General features: G+C 40.2%; 1 protein-coding gene across 1 annotated transcript; it reads left to right on the forward strand.

Annotated features, from left to right (window-relative positions):
- Positions 1–2155: 2155 nt before the first annotated feature.
- Positions 2156–3319, forward strand: LOC142665086 (olfactory receptor 1G1-like). Its single transcript, XM_075844629.1, has one exon. It carries the CDS (start codon positions 2156–2158, stop codon positions 3317–3319), a length of 1164 nt encoding a protein of 387 aa, XP_075700744.1.
- The last annotated feature ends 15538 nt before the right edge of the window (positions 3320–18857 follow it).

Here is an 18857-nt window from a genome sequence, read left to right on the forward strand (position 1 = left end):
AAGAGATAAATTTACTTTGATCTACAATTTTTTTTAAAAATTACATTAAAGTACTTGACATGACTATTTGGCTATGTTGGTAAATTCATCAGAGTCTATTAGACCCTGAGCCTCTCTTGACCAGTGCCAATACTCGGTGGTGCTAAATGATCTATTACAGATGCACATATTTATATTTTGTAGTAGCATCACAGGCTTAATATAAGAGTTTTATTAAGAACCAATCTGGCCCTTCTCCATCTTGGATTAACTTAATACATAATTACAGTGTGTGACTTACAATTTTCTGCAGTAGTATGGGATGTTAAATAATATGTGTACATTAAACACACATAGTGTTAAATCTCCAACCAGATAAAACGTGAACCAATTACTCAAAGTAATCCCATGCTGTGACTTCAGTACTATCAATGGACAAGTTTTCCCTTGTGTTACATAAATTAAAATAGATGCATTACAAGAAGGATATATATATACTGCATTCATGTACCAAAGCAGAGGAAAGCGTATAAGCAGACATGCAGGATTAATTGGACTATAATTGACACAAGCACATATACTATATCTTCTCTTAACATATATGACTATTCTTCATATGTATATTTTCATTCCATTTTTTCACTTTTTTTTTTTCAATTAATGTTTTTTTTAGGCTTCCATCAGGAGTGTTGCATCTATGCTTAACTATTTATATTACTGCCGTACAGTAACATTAATCTACACTACTGAACTTACATTAATCTATAGTTCTGTAAGTTCTTTAGAACTACAGCGTTTAAGTGTCAAAGCTAGAAAAAGCATCTGTAAAATGGATCAAGCTTTAAGCTGGCCATAGAGTAGACAACCAACAAAACCAATTTAGACCATTTTCGGACGACTGTTGTGACATGAACGAGCGTGACAATCGCCAACCGAAAATAGATATCTGTGGAAAACTTGATCTGTCGTGTTGGATATTTTTGGTTGTTGTTGGGTGCAGTACTTGAAAAGTTGTTCATGCCAATGATCTGCATCCCATCAATCCAAGCCACAGATCAAGGCAAAGAAAGATCATCGATTTGTCTTTTTAATCTACGAAGTTGTTGTTTAAAACACCAACCTTTACAGACCAACTGTGAACAACAAGTTGTCCAGAAAACGGTCAGAATTAAAAGCAGAGACCTGATAAGTCGCATCTTTCTCAGCTTGATAGTTTGTTTTTCCCAATGTAATTTTCTTTTTTGTCAAGTTTTGTCATACCTTCAGGCAGCCAACGTTGGTCAGATTTGTTCAGGTCTTCTGTCAAGAAACAAGTACTAAATTTATCGGCAGAATTTTATGGTGAAATTCAATCTCACTGTTGATGCCACTGTTGAGGTAACTTTCCGTTAAAATAATTTTCTAATCTGTCAAAGATACACATGAGCAGACCATCGATTTCTAGAATGGAATGCTTCTATAGAGCGTTCCAGCCTTCATTGGTGCCGCACATAGAATTTTAATCTTAGAAATCTGACACAAAATTTTAAGCAAAAAGCCATTCAATTCAAAAACTAGTTTGTTGAAAATGTTGTGTCTCATTTATTGTAACAAAAAGCTCTAAGCAAAGCTAAAGTGTAAAAAAATCCTTCTATAGAACCCTTCTTTTCTAGAAAACTGTGGTTTTCCTAGATCACCATCTCACACATATACCTGTGACATTTCAGAAGATTATTATAACTGGATTTCGCCTTTAAGGATGTTTTTTGAAAACAATTGTACTTGTCTTTTCATTTGTCGTGTGTCCACTTTAGACTGGGGCTACATTGAATCTTTTTGTAGAGTAACTTTTTCAATTGCAGTAATCCTTAGAAGTACATGCAACTTAAAGTCCTTCTATGAACTGCAGCTGTAGCTCAATAGTTAAAATTGGAGAGCCGTGCTATAAAAAGTCTCCAGGTAGTCCTACTATCAATGAAAAACATCAGAAGCAGTTGAGTCATGTTAGGTTCTTTATTAATGGTTGTCTGGGACCATTCTTGTCGATGAGTTGGTCCTGATATTTTAGCTCAGCCCCATTCAATTGAAAGCGGCTGAGCTACCATACCAGATAAGGCCCGTGGGCAAAAACTGTACTGTTTTTGACTGGATTCAAGCTATAATATTTCTAGAAATAAATGGACCTTATAATCTTGGAATGCTGGACAATGACACGGTTGAATCAGTTGACTATACACCATGTCTCCGTTTTTACAGGCTACCTTCATTTACAATGGAGAACGTCAATAAGACCTTTGTGACCGAGTTTATCCTATTGGCTTTTTCTGAGTTCCATCAGTATCAGATTTTACTCTTCACTGTTATCTTATTTACATACATTGTTTGCATTGCTGGAAATATTACTATTATTCTACTGGTCACAGTGAAACATTCCCTCCACATGCCTATGTATTTCTTTATTAGTATATTTGCTGCTGAAGAAATCTTGTTTGTATCTGTTCCAATTCCGAAGCTCTTAGCCAACCTAATGGCAGGTGATAAGAAAATATCCTTCATTGGTTGCTTTGTACAGATATATTCATTTATTACCATGGGGCAAGTGGAAAGTATTTGCATTATCATAATGGCCTTTGACAGGCACTTAGCTATTAACAGGCCGTTGCATTATATGGTTATTATGAACCAAAAACTCTGTATACGACTGGCCATTCTTCCTTGGTTTATTGGCTTATTTAACTCTTTAATTGTTACCATTTTTACATTATTTTTAGATTTTTGTGGCCCTAATGAGATCAACCATTTTTTCTGTGATTTGGCTCCACTGCAAAATCTGGCATGTTCCGATACATACGTCAGCAGTATAGTGACAACCACAGCTGCCACCATCGGAACCGTTGTCCCATTTATGATCATTGTTGGGCTCTATACTAAAATCATTGTAACAGTTTCCAAGATAAAAAGTTCTTCGGGTAAACATAAAGCTTTCTCCACGTGTTCATCTCATCTTATGGTTGCCATGTTATTTTTCTTCACAGCCTTTGTTATTTACCTCAGGCCTAACAGCAACCAGTATGACAAATTTTATTCTCTCATGTACACAGTTGTCACTCCAGTATTTAACCCTTTTATATATGCATTAAGAAATAGAGATGTGAAGAATATTCTTAAAAAGTATCTCAGACAAGTTTTATCACAAACCAGGACACCATCCAATAGTATCGTCATTAGGGCTATTACACCCTTGAAGGACTCACGTCCTCATAGTGACAATTTCTTCAAGACACGAAGCCAGCCCAGCCATCTGGAGGTCGCAACAAGTTTGGCTTTTGAAAACCCCAGCAATATTCCATGTGTGGGCTAACTAATGGTTTATATAGAGGCAAAACCATGTTCTTGCTGTGCATCTTGCTTCATTTGATAAATCCCATAATTTTATTTGTCTCGACAGCAGCTGCCTGGCACTGGTTACTAAGGTTAAATTTACTATCCATAAATATCCCCAAGTCCATTTCAATGGACAAATTTAACAACTGTAAAATTTGTTTTTATTGGCCCAATTGCATAACCTTACATTTAACTTAATTTTCCACTTATTCGCCCAAACCTCTAGCTTCCAAAATCCTATGTAATATTATATTATCTTCTGTTTTAATTACAGAGCTTAGTACCATCTAACAATATTGACTTTTTTTTCTCTGTAACCCCCCTCCAAGGTAATTAATAAAGATATTAAGAAGAATCGGGCCCAATACTGAGTCCTCTGATACCCCACTATGTAGAATGGAAAAGAGAAAAAAAACCTCCTGTATGGGGCGCTCCCGTTGGTGATGTGTGCACAATCATGATAATGGAGAATGGGTTTCTTTTTTATTATTTATTCTGAATGAATTCAAGACATAACAAACACTAATAAAAATAAATTGCTACACATTTAAACCTAGGACCCAGAAGTATTTCCTTTCAATGGATATAAAAGGAAAGCATTTGTTTGTTTGATTAATATGCCTGATGAAGACCTAGGTACTAGGTTGGAATGTGTAGCAATTTCTTTTTATTAGTGTTTGTTATGTATTGAGTTCGTTCAGAATAAATAAGAAAAAAGAAACCCATTCTCCATTATCGTGATTGTGCATACATCACCAACGGGAGCGCCCCATATAGGAGCTTTTTTTTCTCTTTTCCATTCTACATGTGTTGGACGCTGGGAGGATCCCCATCTCCAGGGAACAGACACCCAGAGTCAGCTCTGGAGGCCAGCAAACCACGGTGTACAGAGGTGTCTTTGACCCGATATGTGAAAAAGTTGAGTTGTGCCGACCCCCCAGCAAAACCATATCAGATGAGCCTTCATGTTTCACCATCTAAACAATTGTTCCCAAGTTTAAAACAATAATACCCTAGGGGAGCACCATATTTGTCTAATTTTTTGTCTCTACTAAGCACTGATACCCCTCTAGTAACTGCAACTCAACTAGAGGATGTTTCAATAATTCAGAGTTCTCTAGGAATTATTCTTTTTATTTGGCCCTCTTATTCTTTAACAAAGATCTTATTGCCTAGCTCTCTTGTTATGGCAGTGTAAAAACTTTGTACACAGAGAGAATTAGTACACAATAGTACATGTTTACATTACACAATGTATGCAAGATAAACTTAATTTATAATATACAATGTGGCTAAGATAAAGTTAATTTATGATGTACAAAGTGGCTAAGATAAAGTTAATTTATGATGTACAAAGTGGTACAAGTTTACATAATATAATGCTGCAAAGATAAGGTTAATTTATTATATACAATGATTAATTAAACAGATGGAATTCCTGTCATTCCGTCTGTTAACTCACACAACAGAATCAGTATAGCTTCTGTTTTCCTAAAAGATACATCACCATTCTCCATATTGATACATTAGCAAAAAGTTGATTTATTTAATTTTTCCCTATCACTCTAATCTTCATGAATAGTAGGGCTCAATTAAAAGATGATAAATCCCAGGACAACCCCTTAAACCTAATAACACACATTTTCACATTCTCTTTTTATGTATCAACCTTTTATGTGGACTAGTTTTAAATGCCTTTGAGAGGTCCAGATACACAACAACCCCCAGCCTTACCCCGGTCCAGTCTAGATTTTTACCTCTTCATAGAAGCTGATCAGATTAGTATGACAGGTGTGATACCTCATACTGATGCTGAGTTATAAGGTTACTTTCATTGACATATCCAGGATAGCATTTCTTAGAAAAAATGTTTTACCCACAATGGAGTGGGTAAAACAGGCCTATAGTTGCTTAACTCAGCCTTTGACCCCTTCTTAACCCCTTAAGGACAGACAATTTTTGCCTTAAAGGGCTATTCCAGCCTCCAGCATTTTTTACCTATTCTCCGGATAGGTGAAAAATGCTAGATCTGTGGGGATCCAATCCCAGTACTCCATACCGCCCAGCCGCAAAAGGCAGCTAGGAGGTCAGGCATGCGCGGTACCACTTCATGGAAGGAGCCCCTTAATTTCAGGATTGATGGGAGTTACAGCAGTTGCACCCCAACCGACTTAGCAATTGTCACCTGTCCAGTGGATAGGTAAAAAATGCTGGAGGCTGGAGTACCCCTTTAAGGACCAAGAGAATGATTTCTTTTTTACTCTTCTTGCATTTAGTCAGCCATAACTTTTTGTGTATTTTATTTTTAAGGTCACATTACAAATTGAGGCCTTGTTGGAGTCATATAATTTGAATGCATCATTTTTGGGGATCACAAAAAATTAATATAAATTAAAAACTACCATATATATCTTTGTTTACGCATTAAAAAAACAATTCCGCCATTGTTTTTCTCTTCTTTTTTTTTTTTACTCCAATCACGCTTAAAATTATTATGTAGCAAAACTTTATTGTATTGGTCATTATGAGTGTTGGAATACCTAAGGCTAAGTTCTTTCCGTTATTCTGCTTTGTTAGCAGAACAAGAGAAAACCGGAAGTGATTGTTCCATTGCACCACGGACACCACCGGCAGTCGGCGGAACCCATTGACTTTAATGGGATCCATCAGGGTGTCCGTGCTTTTACCGGAAACAATAGCGCAGCATGTTGCGCTATTTTAACCAGTCATTTCGGCTGGATCTGCAATGGAGGCCCCTAATGGAGTCTATGATGCAGGTGTGAACAGCGTATAATAAGTATATTAACTATTTTTTATCCTTTATTAAATAAAATGGTTTTAAAAGTTGTGTGTATTGTTTATTTGTGCTGCAAAGTAATTTTTTAAAAATAATTAATTTGATTTAACATTTTTAGTTCAATTAGTGGATGGACTTACGCAAACAGTTTTGTCATATTTATATAAAAGCATTTACAAAATATTTTGAATTTTTTTTTCATTTAAAATTTCCTTTGAAACCTAGGCCAAGTTTTAACGGTGCTGTGGCCACTCGTAGAAAGGGGGGTACTGTTAGGAAATGCCTGTTTCATTGAAATTACCATGACTATGGTTCTAGCTTCTGGGCGTGTTTGTTTTACCTTGAGCCAATCTCTTTTGTCTGTCCTTCTGCCTGTCAGGTGTGGATTAGTATTTAATCCCACCTTCTTCCACATCTCCCTTGCTTGTGATTCTCCTATATTCTGGTGTTCTGATCAAGCTCCTGACATTTCCTGCACTACTGAGTTTTAGACCTCGAGAATACTGACCTCGGCTTGTCTTTCGTTTACCCTCTGCTTACCTATTCTGATTATTTGCTCCCGTCTAGTTTTGACCTTTGCTTTGCCTGATTACACCTTGCTCTGGTTTTGGACTTTCAGTTATCCCTCTGGCTGTCTAGTTTCCAGCTCAGGTTTGCCTGTATTGCAAATCCAATCCAACATAGTACTCTGCTAAGACAACCTGGGTTCTAAGCAGCAGAGACCATCCCACCTTGCGGTCGGTTCTGGCGAACACCTTAGAGTAGCCTTAGACTGTCAATCAGAGTGGTTACGGATTTCAAGTTGCGGTTTTACGTGCACGCTCGCTCCTGGCAGACTCTAGCAGCCTTTGGAAAATCACTCAAACTTGCATTTCCATAAGGGCTTGTTTAGACGAACGTGTAAGACATCCGTGCAACGCGCGTGATTTTCACGCGTGTCGTACGGACCTATGTTAGTCTATGGGGAAGTGCAGACAGTCCGTGATTTTTGCGCAACGTGAGTCCGTTGCGTAAAACTCACGACATGTCCTATATTTGTGCATTGTTCGCGCATCACGCACCCATTGAAGTCAATGGGTGCATGAAAATCACGCATGCCACACGGAAGCACTTCCATGGGACGAGCGTGATTCACGCAACAGCTCTCAAACTATGAATGTAAACAGAAAAGCACCACGTGCTTTTCTGTTTACAAACATCCAAACAGAGTGTCATAATGATGGCGGCTGCGCGAAAATCACGCAGCCGCGCATCATACGGAGCTGACACACGGAGCTGTTAAGTGCCTTTTGCGCACGTAAAATGCTGCGATTTTTTGCGTGCGCAAAACGCACACGCTCGTGTAAATCCGGCCTAACACTGGGGAAACATTTCATCCCATGTGACTGCTGCAGCCAATCAAATGTTGCATCACTCAATACTGAGTGAAAACTGCATAAAAAAGTATTCAGTCACATAGTGACCGAATACTACCACCATACTGTTAATGAATAATACCTCCACACCATGACCGCACATTACCACCATATGGTGATTGCATAATAACACCATACTGAATCCACATCATGACCACATATTACCATTACATAGCGACTAAATACTACCACCAAACTGTTACTGAATAATACCTCCACATCTTGACCGCACATTATCACCATATAGTGACTGAATGATATCACCATACTGTTACTGAATAATACCGCCCCATCATGACCACATAGTGACTGAATAATACCCTCATACTGTTACTGAACAATACCACTACACGACAACCACATAGTGACTGAATAATACCCCCATGCTGTTACTGAATAATACCTCCACACCATAACCACATAGTGACTGAATAATACCCCAATACTGTTATTGAATAATACCGCCACAACATAACCATATAGTGACTGAATAATACCCAATACTGTTCCTGAATAATACCTCAACACCATAACCACATAGGGACTAAATAATACACCCATACTGTTACTAAATAATGCTGCCACACCATAACCACAAAGTGACTGAATAATACCACCATACTGTTCCTGAATAATACCTCAACACCATAACCACATAGGCACTGAATAACACCATCATACTGTTACTAAATAATGCCGCCACACCATAATCACATACTGACTGAATAATACCCCCATACTGAAAGGAAACATCCGTCCCTTTAAGATTGCCATGACTACTAGTCTAGCTTTTGGACGGCTCTGGTTTTAGTTGCAGAGCCTATCTCACTTGATTGAAGGGTGGGGTATATAAATCTGGGTTGTTTCTGTTTTGTTTGCTTGTGATTCTCCTTGCTTGCATGTGTTTGATCAAGCTTCTGATTATACCCTATACCTTTGACAATTTGGAGTTTTGGAACTGGACCTCAGCTTGTCTCTGGATTACTCTTTGCTTACTGATTTGGACATTCTGCTCCCGGCTGGTTTTGACCTTGGCAATTCCTGATATCCTCTAGCTTTGTGATATGGGCTTTTTGTTTTCCCTCTGTCTGTCTTGTTATCTGTTCTGGTATTGCCTGCATTGCACCTTCTAACCAGCACCAAGCTCTGTTAAAGCAACCTGGGTTCTATGCAGCCAATTTCAACTTGCCTTGTGATGGGTTTTGATGAAGACCATGGAGTAGCCTTAGACTCCGGTGATCAGAGTTTTGACGGATTTGATGTAACAGATTTACTTGCATATTTGTTCCAGACAGTCTCCAGCCGCCTTTGGGGAATCACTCAGCAATATTGTCAACCTTTACTCTGGGAATTGCTCGACTAGTGATTCCATAACACATACTGTTACTGAATAATTCCTCCACATCATTACTACCTTGTGACAGAATAATTTTTTCCGCAGCAAATTCTGCTGCATTTATAGTAGTAGCAAAGTGGATGAGATTTAGAAAATCATGCCCACGCTGCGGAAAAAAAATGCAGCTTAATCGTTAATAATTTGACCTGTGATGCAGAATTTTTGTTGATTTTTTGTTGCGGTTTTTCCTCATTGAATTTAATGGGGATGCAAAACCCGCAACAGAAAGCCAAGTGTTGAGACTTTTGCGGCGGATCAAAGCGATTGCGCCGTAAAAATTGCAACTCAGGAAAAAATAAATAAATCATACTTACCCAGAACGCTCTCCTCCTTCCTGCAGTTTGGCCTCCTAGGATGACGTTTCATCCCATGTGCCAATCAAAGGCTGCAGCGTCACATGGCCTGCAACGTCATCTTAGGAGGTCAAACTACGTGCAGAACAGAGGGAGGGGGTGAGTATGAGCGTTATTTTTTTCACCCAGTGCTGCATTCCGCAGCGGAAATTACGATCGAAAAACCAAACCACAACATGGTGCGTTTTCTTTTCTAGACGGAATGTACTGCAGGTTCCAGGTCAGATACATTGCGTGATTTTTACGCAGCGTATTTTACTCATGGGAACCCGGCCTTAGACCATAGGTTAGGCCCCATGCACACGACCGTATTTTTGTCCACCCGTAAATACTGGCGTAAATACGGGTCCTTGGTCACACGTATTCGACCCGTATTGCACCAGTATTTACGGACCCGTGCCCGTAAATACGGGTCCGGTGTCACCCGTATTCCACCCGTATTTACGGGCACGTTTTCGCTGCAAAATTATACTCCAGTAATCGGCAGCCCTTCTCTCTATCAGTGCAGGATAGAGAGAAGGGGCAGCCCTTTCCGTAATAAAAGTAAAATAAATTCATACTTACCCGGCCGTTGTCTTGGTGATGCGTCCCTCTCTTGACATCCAGTCCGACCTCCCTGGATGACGCACAGTCCATGTGACCGCTGCAGCCAGTGATTGGCCTGATTGGCTGCAGCGGTCACACATGGGCTGTAACATCATCCCTGGAGGCCGGAATGGAGGAAGAAGCAGGGAGTTCTGGGTAAGCATGAACGTCTTTTTTTTTTTACAACTTTATCTATATTGTGATCGGCAGTCACTGTCCCTGGTGCTGAAACAGTTACTGCCGATCGTTTAACTCTTTCAGCACCCTGGACAGTGACTATACACTGACGTCGCCTAGCAACGCTCCCGTAATTATGGGTGCACACACGTAGTCACCCGTAATTACGGGAGCCCCATAGATTTCTATGGGCCTGCCCGTGTCGTAATTACGGCCTGAAATAGGATATGTTCTATATTTTTCAACGGCACAGGCACCTTCCCGTAAGCATATGGGGAGGTACCCGTGGCCAATAGAAGTCTATGGGCCAGTAATTACGGCCCGTGATTACGGGCGTTTTTACGTTCGTGTGCATGGGGCCTAAATCTGTGCTAATTTGATAATGGTTTACTACCTGTCCCCGTATCAAGAAGACTTGTTGGGGTTTTCATGAATTACTAGCCAGAGGCTGACTTCAAACTGTAAATTTGGTAAATAATTTTTTTAGAATTATTAATTGAAAAAATAATTTCTGTAAGCCTGGATTAATGGTCACCAGACTCCAATGTAGGTTAGCACATGGTGTACTTTGTTTTATGATGGTGTACTTTAGTAAAGGAGGAAGGTGGAAATGTCAAAGAGAGACTTGTTTTACAGATTTTTTTATACAGAACTTGTCTATTATTTTTATACATTATATATATATATATATATATATATATATATATATATATATATATATAGAGTCCAAAAATCAGGCAGCACTCCAAGGTATAAGCAAGGTAGAAAAAGGTGCTTTATTGGTCCATATACACACGACGTTTCAGCTCAACACAGGAGCTTGAGAAAGGCTCCTGTGTTGAGCTGAAACGTTGTGTGTATATGGACCAATAAAGCACCTTTTTCTACCTTGCTTATACCTTGGAGTGCTGCCTGATTTTTGGATTCTACTACAGAAGGTCTGTTAGCCCTGACCTGGGCAGGTCGGCACCCACCTACGATTTACAAGGCTGTGCGGCTGACATTGTATTTGGACTTTTATATATATATATATATATATATATATATATATATATATATATATATATATATATATACAGTAAAGGAAATAAGTATTTGATCCCTTGTTGATTTTGTAAGTTTGCCCACTGTCAAAGACATGAACAGTCTAGAATTTTTAGGCTAGGTTAATTTTACCAGTGAGAGATAGATTATATAAAAAAAAAAAACTGAAAATCACATTGTCAAAATTATATATACTTATTTGCATTGTGCACAGAGAAATAAGTATTTGATCCCCTACCAACCATTAAGAGTTCAGCCTCCTCCAGACCAGTTACACGCTCCAAATCAACTTGGTGCCTGCATTAAAGACAGCTGTCTTACATGGTCACCTGTATAAAAGACTCCTGTCCACAGACTCAATTAATGAGTCTGACTCTAACCTCTTCAACATGGGCAAGACCAAAGAGCTTTCTAAGGATGTCAGGGACAAGATCATATACCTGCAAAGGGCTGGAATGGGCTACAAAACCATAAGTAAGACGCTGGGTGAGAAGGAGACAACTGTTGGTGCAATAGTAAGAAAATGGAAGACACAAAATGACTGTCAATCGACATCGATCTGGGGCTCCATGCAAAATCTCACCTCGTGGGATATCCTTGATCCTGAGGAAGGTGAGAGCTCAGCCAAAAACTACACGGGGGGAACTTGTTAATGATCTCAAGGCAGCTGGGACCACAGTCACCAAGAAAACCATTGGTAACACATTACGCCATAATGGATTAAAATCCTGCAGTGCCTGCAAGGTCCCCCTGCTCAAGAAGGCACATGTACAGGCCCATCTGAAGTTTGCAAATGAACATCTGGATGATTCTGAGAGTGATTGGGAGAAGGTGCTGTGGTCAGATGAGACTTAAATTGAGCTCTTTGGCATTAACTCAACTCGCCGTGTTTGGAGGAAGAGAAATGCTGCCTATGACCCAAAGAACACTGTCCCCACTGTCAAGCATGGAGGTGGAAACATTATGTTTTGGGGGTGTTTCTCTGCTAAGGGCACAGGACTAGTTCACCGCATCAATGGGAGAATGGATGGAGCCATGTACCGTCAAATCCTGAGTGACAACCTCCTTCCCGCCACCAGGACATTAAAAATGGCTCGTGGCTGGGTCTTCCAGCACGACAATGACCCGAAACATACAGCCAAGGCAACAAAGGAGTGGCTCAAAAAGAAGCACATTAAGGTCATGGAGTGGCCTAGCCAGTCTCCAGACCTTAATCCCATCGAAAACTTATGGAGGGAGCTGAAGATCCGAGTTGCCAAGCGACAGCCTCGAAATCTTAATGATTTACAGATGATCTGCAAAGAGGAGTGGGCCAAAATTCCATCTAACATGTGTGCAAACCTCATCATCAACTACAAAAAACGTCTGACTGCTGTGCTTGCCAACAAGGGTTTTGCCACCAAGTATTAAGTCTTGTTTGCCAAAGGGATCGAATACTTATTTCTCTGTGCACAACGCAAATAAATATATATAATTTTGACAATGTGATTTTCAGTTGTTTTTTTTATATAATCTATCTCTCACTGGTAAAATTAACCTAGCCTAAAAATTCTAGACTGTTCATGTCTTTGATAGTTGATGTCGTTCTACCTTTCCTCATAATCATTGGATTCTATATCCATATCATAAAGACTGTTACCAAGATCAACAGTAAAGATGGGAAACAGAAAGCCTTCTCCACCTGCACATCTCATCTCATTGTAGCCAGTCTCTTTTACGGTGCAGCCATTATTGTGTACGTCAAACCTAAAGGCAGCCATTATGATAAGTATCTCGCTTTTATGTATACGGCATTCACGCCAACAATTAATCCTTTTATATACACCTTTAGGAACAGGGATGTAAATAAGGTTTTCTGGAATTCAATTAACCGAGTCATACGACCAATTGTGCTATAAAATGATAATAAAATTTATCTTTTTGGAGAGACATATTTTCAAGAAAATAAAAAATAATTTCTTCATTGTAGTTATTTTCATCTGGTTTACGTCTACAGCATTTCGAAATAACAATATTTTACTAGGTGTAGTACAATACATTTATATGAATTTTGTTTATTTGCATTAGAATAGTCTTAAAGGAGTTTTCCTTTTTAAGATATTGATGATATTGATGGCATATATTCAGGATATGACATCAATATCTGATCGTTGGGAGTTTTGAATGCAGTGATCCCTGTCGTGTCAATTATGCTAGGAAAGCTCCATTCCCCTTCGACTCCTATTGGATTTGCTCAGCTTTTTGTTTCAGACCATTGACTATAATTGGTTTCTAAAAAAGTTAAATGGATCCAGATGGGACATAGCACTTTCCTAGTGGTGCCACCAGTTAATTCTAGCAATTAGCAGGTCACGGTGGTTGGACTCCCACCAATCAGACATTTTTACCATATCCAAGTGATATGCCGTAAATATCTGAAATAAGAAAACCCCTTTAAATTTAGACTTTTTATTTTAAGATTTCTTATTATTTTACTTATACTGATGCAGTAATTGAGCAAACTTTGAGTATGTTAAAACATATTTTTCATTGACTGGACATTGACTAATGGCAGTGATGGAAGTACACTGAAAGGGAACCTTACTAAAGACCCTTTTATATGATCGGACAAACGAGCATTCATATGAACGCTCCTTCCCGATCATTACCCTTTGTAAACAGGGCAACGATCAGCTGATGAACAAGCAAACAGGGAGATGTACTGCCGCCATGATGAAATTGTATCGGGACGAATGATTGTAGTACCAATCATAGCTTCTTGTGAAAAGTGCAAACGAGCCACATCAGGTCATGCAAAAGGACCTTTAGATGACTTAAGATCTTCTTACAAATAGGCATATCAAACACTGCTGATGTCATTAGCATCATACGTATTCAATCACTCCAGCAATTATTGACAACCATCACGCCTCAATGGTGGTACTCGATTCTTAACCCCTTAAGGATTGGACTAATATATATTTTTTTCATCATGAAGCCATAACTTTTTTTTTTTTTATCGATATAGCTGTATAAATCCTTGTTTTTTGGAAGGATGAGTTGTATGTTTCAATGGCACCCTTTTAGGGTACATATAATTTATTGATTAACTTTTTTTTTGTGGGGAATACAAAAAACAAAAATTCAATTATTGGTTTTTGTGTGTTCCCCCCCCCCCATGATTATCGTGTGGTAATAGTATCAAGTTAACTTTATTCTGTGGATTGTTACGATTGCGGTGGTACCAAATATGTTTTAATTTTTTTGGTGAACTATTTGAAAAAAAAAAAAGTTGAAAGAATTTTTTTATTTACTTCTTTAGGTGGAGTATTTGAGCCAAACTATTAGGCCATGCCTCTGGCCCGGCATGATTAACAAGTGCTTATGACAACTATCTTTCATTATAGTTTCTGGCTTCATTAGTGGAGCCTCCATGCCTTGTTCGTTCCCAGTCCCCATGTGAATCATTGTCTGTGACTACAACAGTTAGTTAGATGATAGACTTGTGCACTCCGTAGTTTGTAATGCAGTAATCTTTTATTCAAAGAAGGACAAACATATACGTGTGTAACATTTGGGCCAAAAAATATGGCCTTTTTCAAAGACTATTGCCGCTGGGAACAAGTGTGAACTGGTGTACGCTCAACACTCGCCAAGTTACCTTATCCCTAGCGCTATATTTCCAATAGTTCAATGTTGTATTCAGCAGCATTAGTATTTGAAAATGGCTGTATTTTAGGTCGAAACAATTGCGTATTGACCCGCAGAAAAAAGTTAACATGTTGTTTTAATTGCACAGTCAGAGATGATTAGTAGTCCAGCGTGAACGACATAAGTTGATGCCGTTCCGCTGGGCTACACTGTCAGTCCGGTCACTGCATTCAGTAGACCGGATAGAGGAATGCTAGGTCTGGAGGGACCGGACCTATGAATTAGCAACACGCTCACAAATCAGAGGTACATTATACCTTTTACAATCGGGCCATCTTTTCTCATTGATCTTACACTGCCTGCCCTCATGTGTGTGTTCTTTCTCCCCCCCCCCACTTCAATTTTTTCACTTATGTGATTTACATCAGGGCTACGTTTATCAATAGAAGTGTTTGATCTTCAGATTTTCTTTAGGTTGGCTAATAAAGGGGACACCCAACCTATATTCTTCAGAGTTATAAAATTAATCCCTGGGTACTCTTCATATTTTATTAATACTCATTAAAAGTTATGTTTTAGTTTAGTGTTATACCAGCTCTCCTTCTTCCCCTCTTTTCCCATACTACTTGCATGATTCTATGGTGGTGTACACCAGGTATAACAGCTTCAATAATTTAGTACTACCATTATTACTATGAAAAACTACAACTCGTCCCGCAAAAATCAAGCCCTCATAGGACTATATCGACGGAAAAATGAAAAAGTTATGGCTTTTGGAAGGTGGGGAGGAAAAAACAGAAAATTAAAATCTGAAAGTTCTTTACGACAGGAAGGGGTTAAGATAGGAAATGATATGATTTGATTTCCAAATGAACACAGAAGGACATCATTTTGAGCAAAAGGTGACACTATACACTACAATAAATACAACCATGTTATAGGGCAAGCTATATTTGTTATATAAGTCACAGTTTTGTTTTATTTACAGAACTTTGGTTTTAGGATGGTGTCACTGTAAGGTGGACCTATGTGGTATAAGGATGTTGCGAAAACATAGGAGACTGAAACCCCCACCGATGGCTAAAACGAAGCAGCAGAAGCACTCGTGTGAGCGCTGTGCCACTTCATTTGTGATCGAAGTTCCTCGAAAAACTGAGCGAGCAGTCTACGAACCCATAGAGTTTCTATTGAGCCCATGCACGGCTCCAAGGAAAGCAGATCAGAAACAAAATGTCACAGTGCTTCTACGGTTTCGTTTTAGCGATAGGTGGGGGTCTCAGTACTTGGACCTCCACCCATTAAAACTTCTGACATGTCACTATGACATGTCAAAAGTTTTTTAAAAGTTTAATTACACTTTAACTAATATGAACAGCGTGAGAATGGGGTCTGCGGCACACAGCAGCAGGGTTTAAGTAGGCTCATATTTGGGACTCAGGCTGAAGACACAGGGTATGGGGTACAGGATACCAACCCAGGTCCCAAAGTTGAGGAAACAGGATCAGAATCAGGGTTCAGAATACAGGTTAAGATTCACAGGTTTATACCCCAAGGGCCCTTTCCTTAAAGTGTAGCTAAACGTTTGACAAACTTCTGACATGTCATAGTGACATGTCAGAAGTTTGGATTGGTGGGGGTCCGAGCATTGAGTCCCCCACCAATCGCTGGAACGATGCAGCTGAAGTGCTGGTGTGAGCGCTCAGCTGCTTCGTGTCTGTTCGGCTTTATTTGGAAATAAATGTATCGGTGTACGGACTCAATAGAAAGTCTATGAGCCCGTACTCCGATACATCGGCTTTCCGGAAAAAGCCGAACAGACACGAAGCGGCTGAGCGCTCACACGAGTGCTTCAGCTGCTCCGTTCTAGCGATTGGTGGGGGTCTCAGTGCTCGGACCCCCACTAATCCAAACTTCTGACATGTCACTATGACATGTCAGAAGTTTGTCAAACGTTTAGCTACACTTTAAAATCAGCAAGCCCAAAGGTCAGGCTCAGGATTAGAGTACAGATGCAGATACAGGGTGCATAAATAAGGTTGAGGTCTGACTAAAGATACAAGGAAACAGTGTACAGACTTAGTTTTTGAATTCAGGCACCGATTCAGAGTTCCTCAGACACGGTCTTAAGACAGAGAAAAGTCACCAACTAGAGAAGAGGCAAACATACAGTCAGCCCTGAGATCACAGGTGATTCATATTCCTCGCCCACTACTCTGATTGGTGAGTGAGGTTAACTCATTGCAGTAGATAGGAGGTATGTGAAGTGTGATGAGAAAAAGGACCTCCTCTCCTGGATTCTTAAAATTTTTGCTCTGATGTGTACCATCAAAAGTAAACTAAATATCATTAAAAAAAAGGGTCAGAGGGAAAAATGAGGGCAAAATTATTTCTTAATAAAGTACCATCAAGAGCTGGCATATAATGCCTTTTGGAAAAAAAATTAAAGGATGGGTCAGTCCTAGAAGTAATCAGATGGGTCAGACACAAGTTTTCAAAGCAATAAGGGGGACTTGCAATTCACACAAATTTATTTGAACTGAAATGAATTAGCTTATCTCTAATCGTGACTAATCTTATTAGAGTTAAACCATCTGCACACAATGTTTACAGATTTGAAAACCCCTTTAACCGGTTCCCGACCGCTGGCTGTGTATATACATCCAGCAGTCGTGGTCCTTAAAACCCGCGCCATAGAGTATTTACGGCGCAGGTTTTAGCTTGCTGCTCGAGCGAACGGGCAGCTGAATGTCGGGTCCTCGGCAGTCAGGGAATCTTGGGGACCCTGAGGAGATTTCGCCAGAGGCATAGCTAGGTTCTCCTTAACCCGGGGCAAAGATTCAGATTGGCGCCCCCGCAACTTATTTCCCGACATCTCCTTCCCCCTCGCCATGTTTGCTTTCTCTACCAATCAATGAGGTGTCAATTTTTTTCACAAGTTTTTTTAATGTAACTGGAACATAATACCATTTCTACATTTTGCAAGGCATATAGTTATATAAGGGAGTTACCATAACAATAAATTAAAAGAAAATAAATTAAAGAGGCCACACACAGCCCCCCTTGTAGATAGCACCACACACAGCCCCCTGTAGATAGCGCCTTACACAGCCCCCGTCTTGTATATAATACCACACAGTCCCCTGTATATAGCTCCACACACAGCCCCCCTTGCAGTTAATGCCACACATCCCCCCTGTTGTAGATAGTGTCACACAGCCCCCCCTTGTAGAGTGCCACACACATAACCCTTGTAAATAGCTCCACACCCCCCTTGTAGATAGTGTCACACACAGCCCCTTTCTTGTAGATAGTACCACACACAGCCCCCTGTTGTAGATAGCGCAACACACAGCCCCCTGTTGTAGATAACGCAAAACACAGCCCCCTGTTGTAGATAGCGCAACACACAGCCCCCTGTTGTAGATAGCGCCACACACAGCCCCATGTTGTAGATAGTGCCACACACAGCCCCCCTTGTAGATAGTGCCACAAACAGCCCCCCTCATAGATAGCTCCACACAGCCCCCTTGTAGATAGTGCCACACACAGCCCCCTGTTGTAGACAGCACCACACACAGCCCCCTGTTGTAGATAGCGCCACACACAGCCCCATGTTGTAGATAGTGTCACACAGCCTCCCCTTGTAGATAGCTTCACACAGCCCCCTTGTAGATAGTGCCACACTCGCCCCTTTGTAGATAGCACCACACTCCCCCCTTGTAGATAGTGCCACACACAACCCGCTGCCCCCTTGTAAATAGCTCCACACTGCCCCCTTGTAGATAGCGCCACACTCCCCCTGTTGTAGATAGTACCACACACAGCCCTCTAACCCCCTGTATATAGCGCTACACTCCCCCTTGTAGATAGCTCCACACACACACCCCTTTAGATAGTGCCATACACAGCCTCTTTCTTGTAGATAGTGCCACACACAGCCACCTGTTGTAGATAGCGCAACACACAGCCCCCTGTTGTAGATAGCGCCACACACAGCCCCATGTTGTAGATAGCGCCACACACAGCCCCCCTTGTAGATAGTGCCACAAACAGCCCCCCTCGTAGATAGCTCCACACAGCCCCCTGTTGTAGACAGCGCCACACACAGCCTCATGTTG

The sequence above is a fragment of the Rhinoderma darwinii genome, chromosome 12 (genome assembly GCF_050947455.1).
Source record: "Rhinoderma darwinii isolate aRhiDar2 chromosome 12, aRhiDar2.hap1, whole genome shotgun sequence".
Taxonomy (NCBI): Eukaryota; Metazoa; Chordata; class Amphibia; order Anura; family Rhinodermatidae; genus Rhinoderma; species Rhinoderma darwinii.

Bases quoted from the DNA above. Each gene is read 5' to 3' on its own strand.
- LOC142665086 (XM_075844629.1), top strand. From the start codon at position 2,156: ATGCTGGACAATGACACGGTTGAATCAGTTGACTATACACCATGTCTC.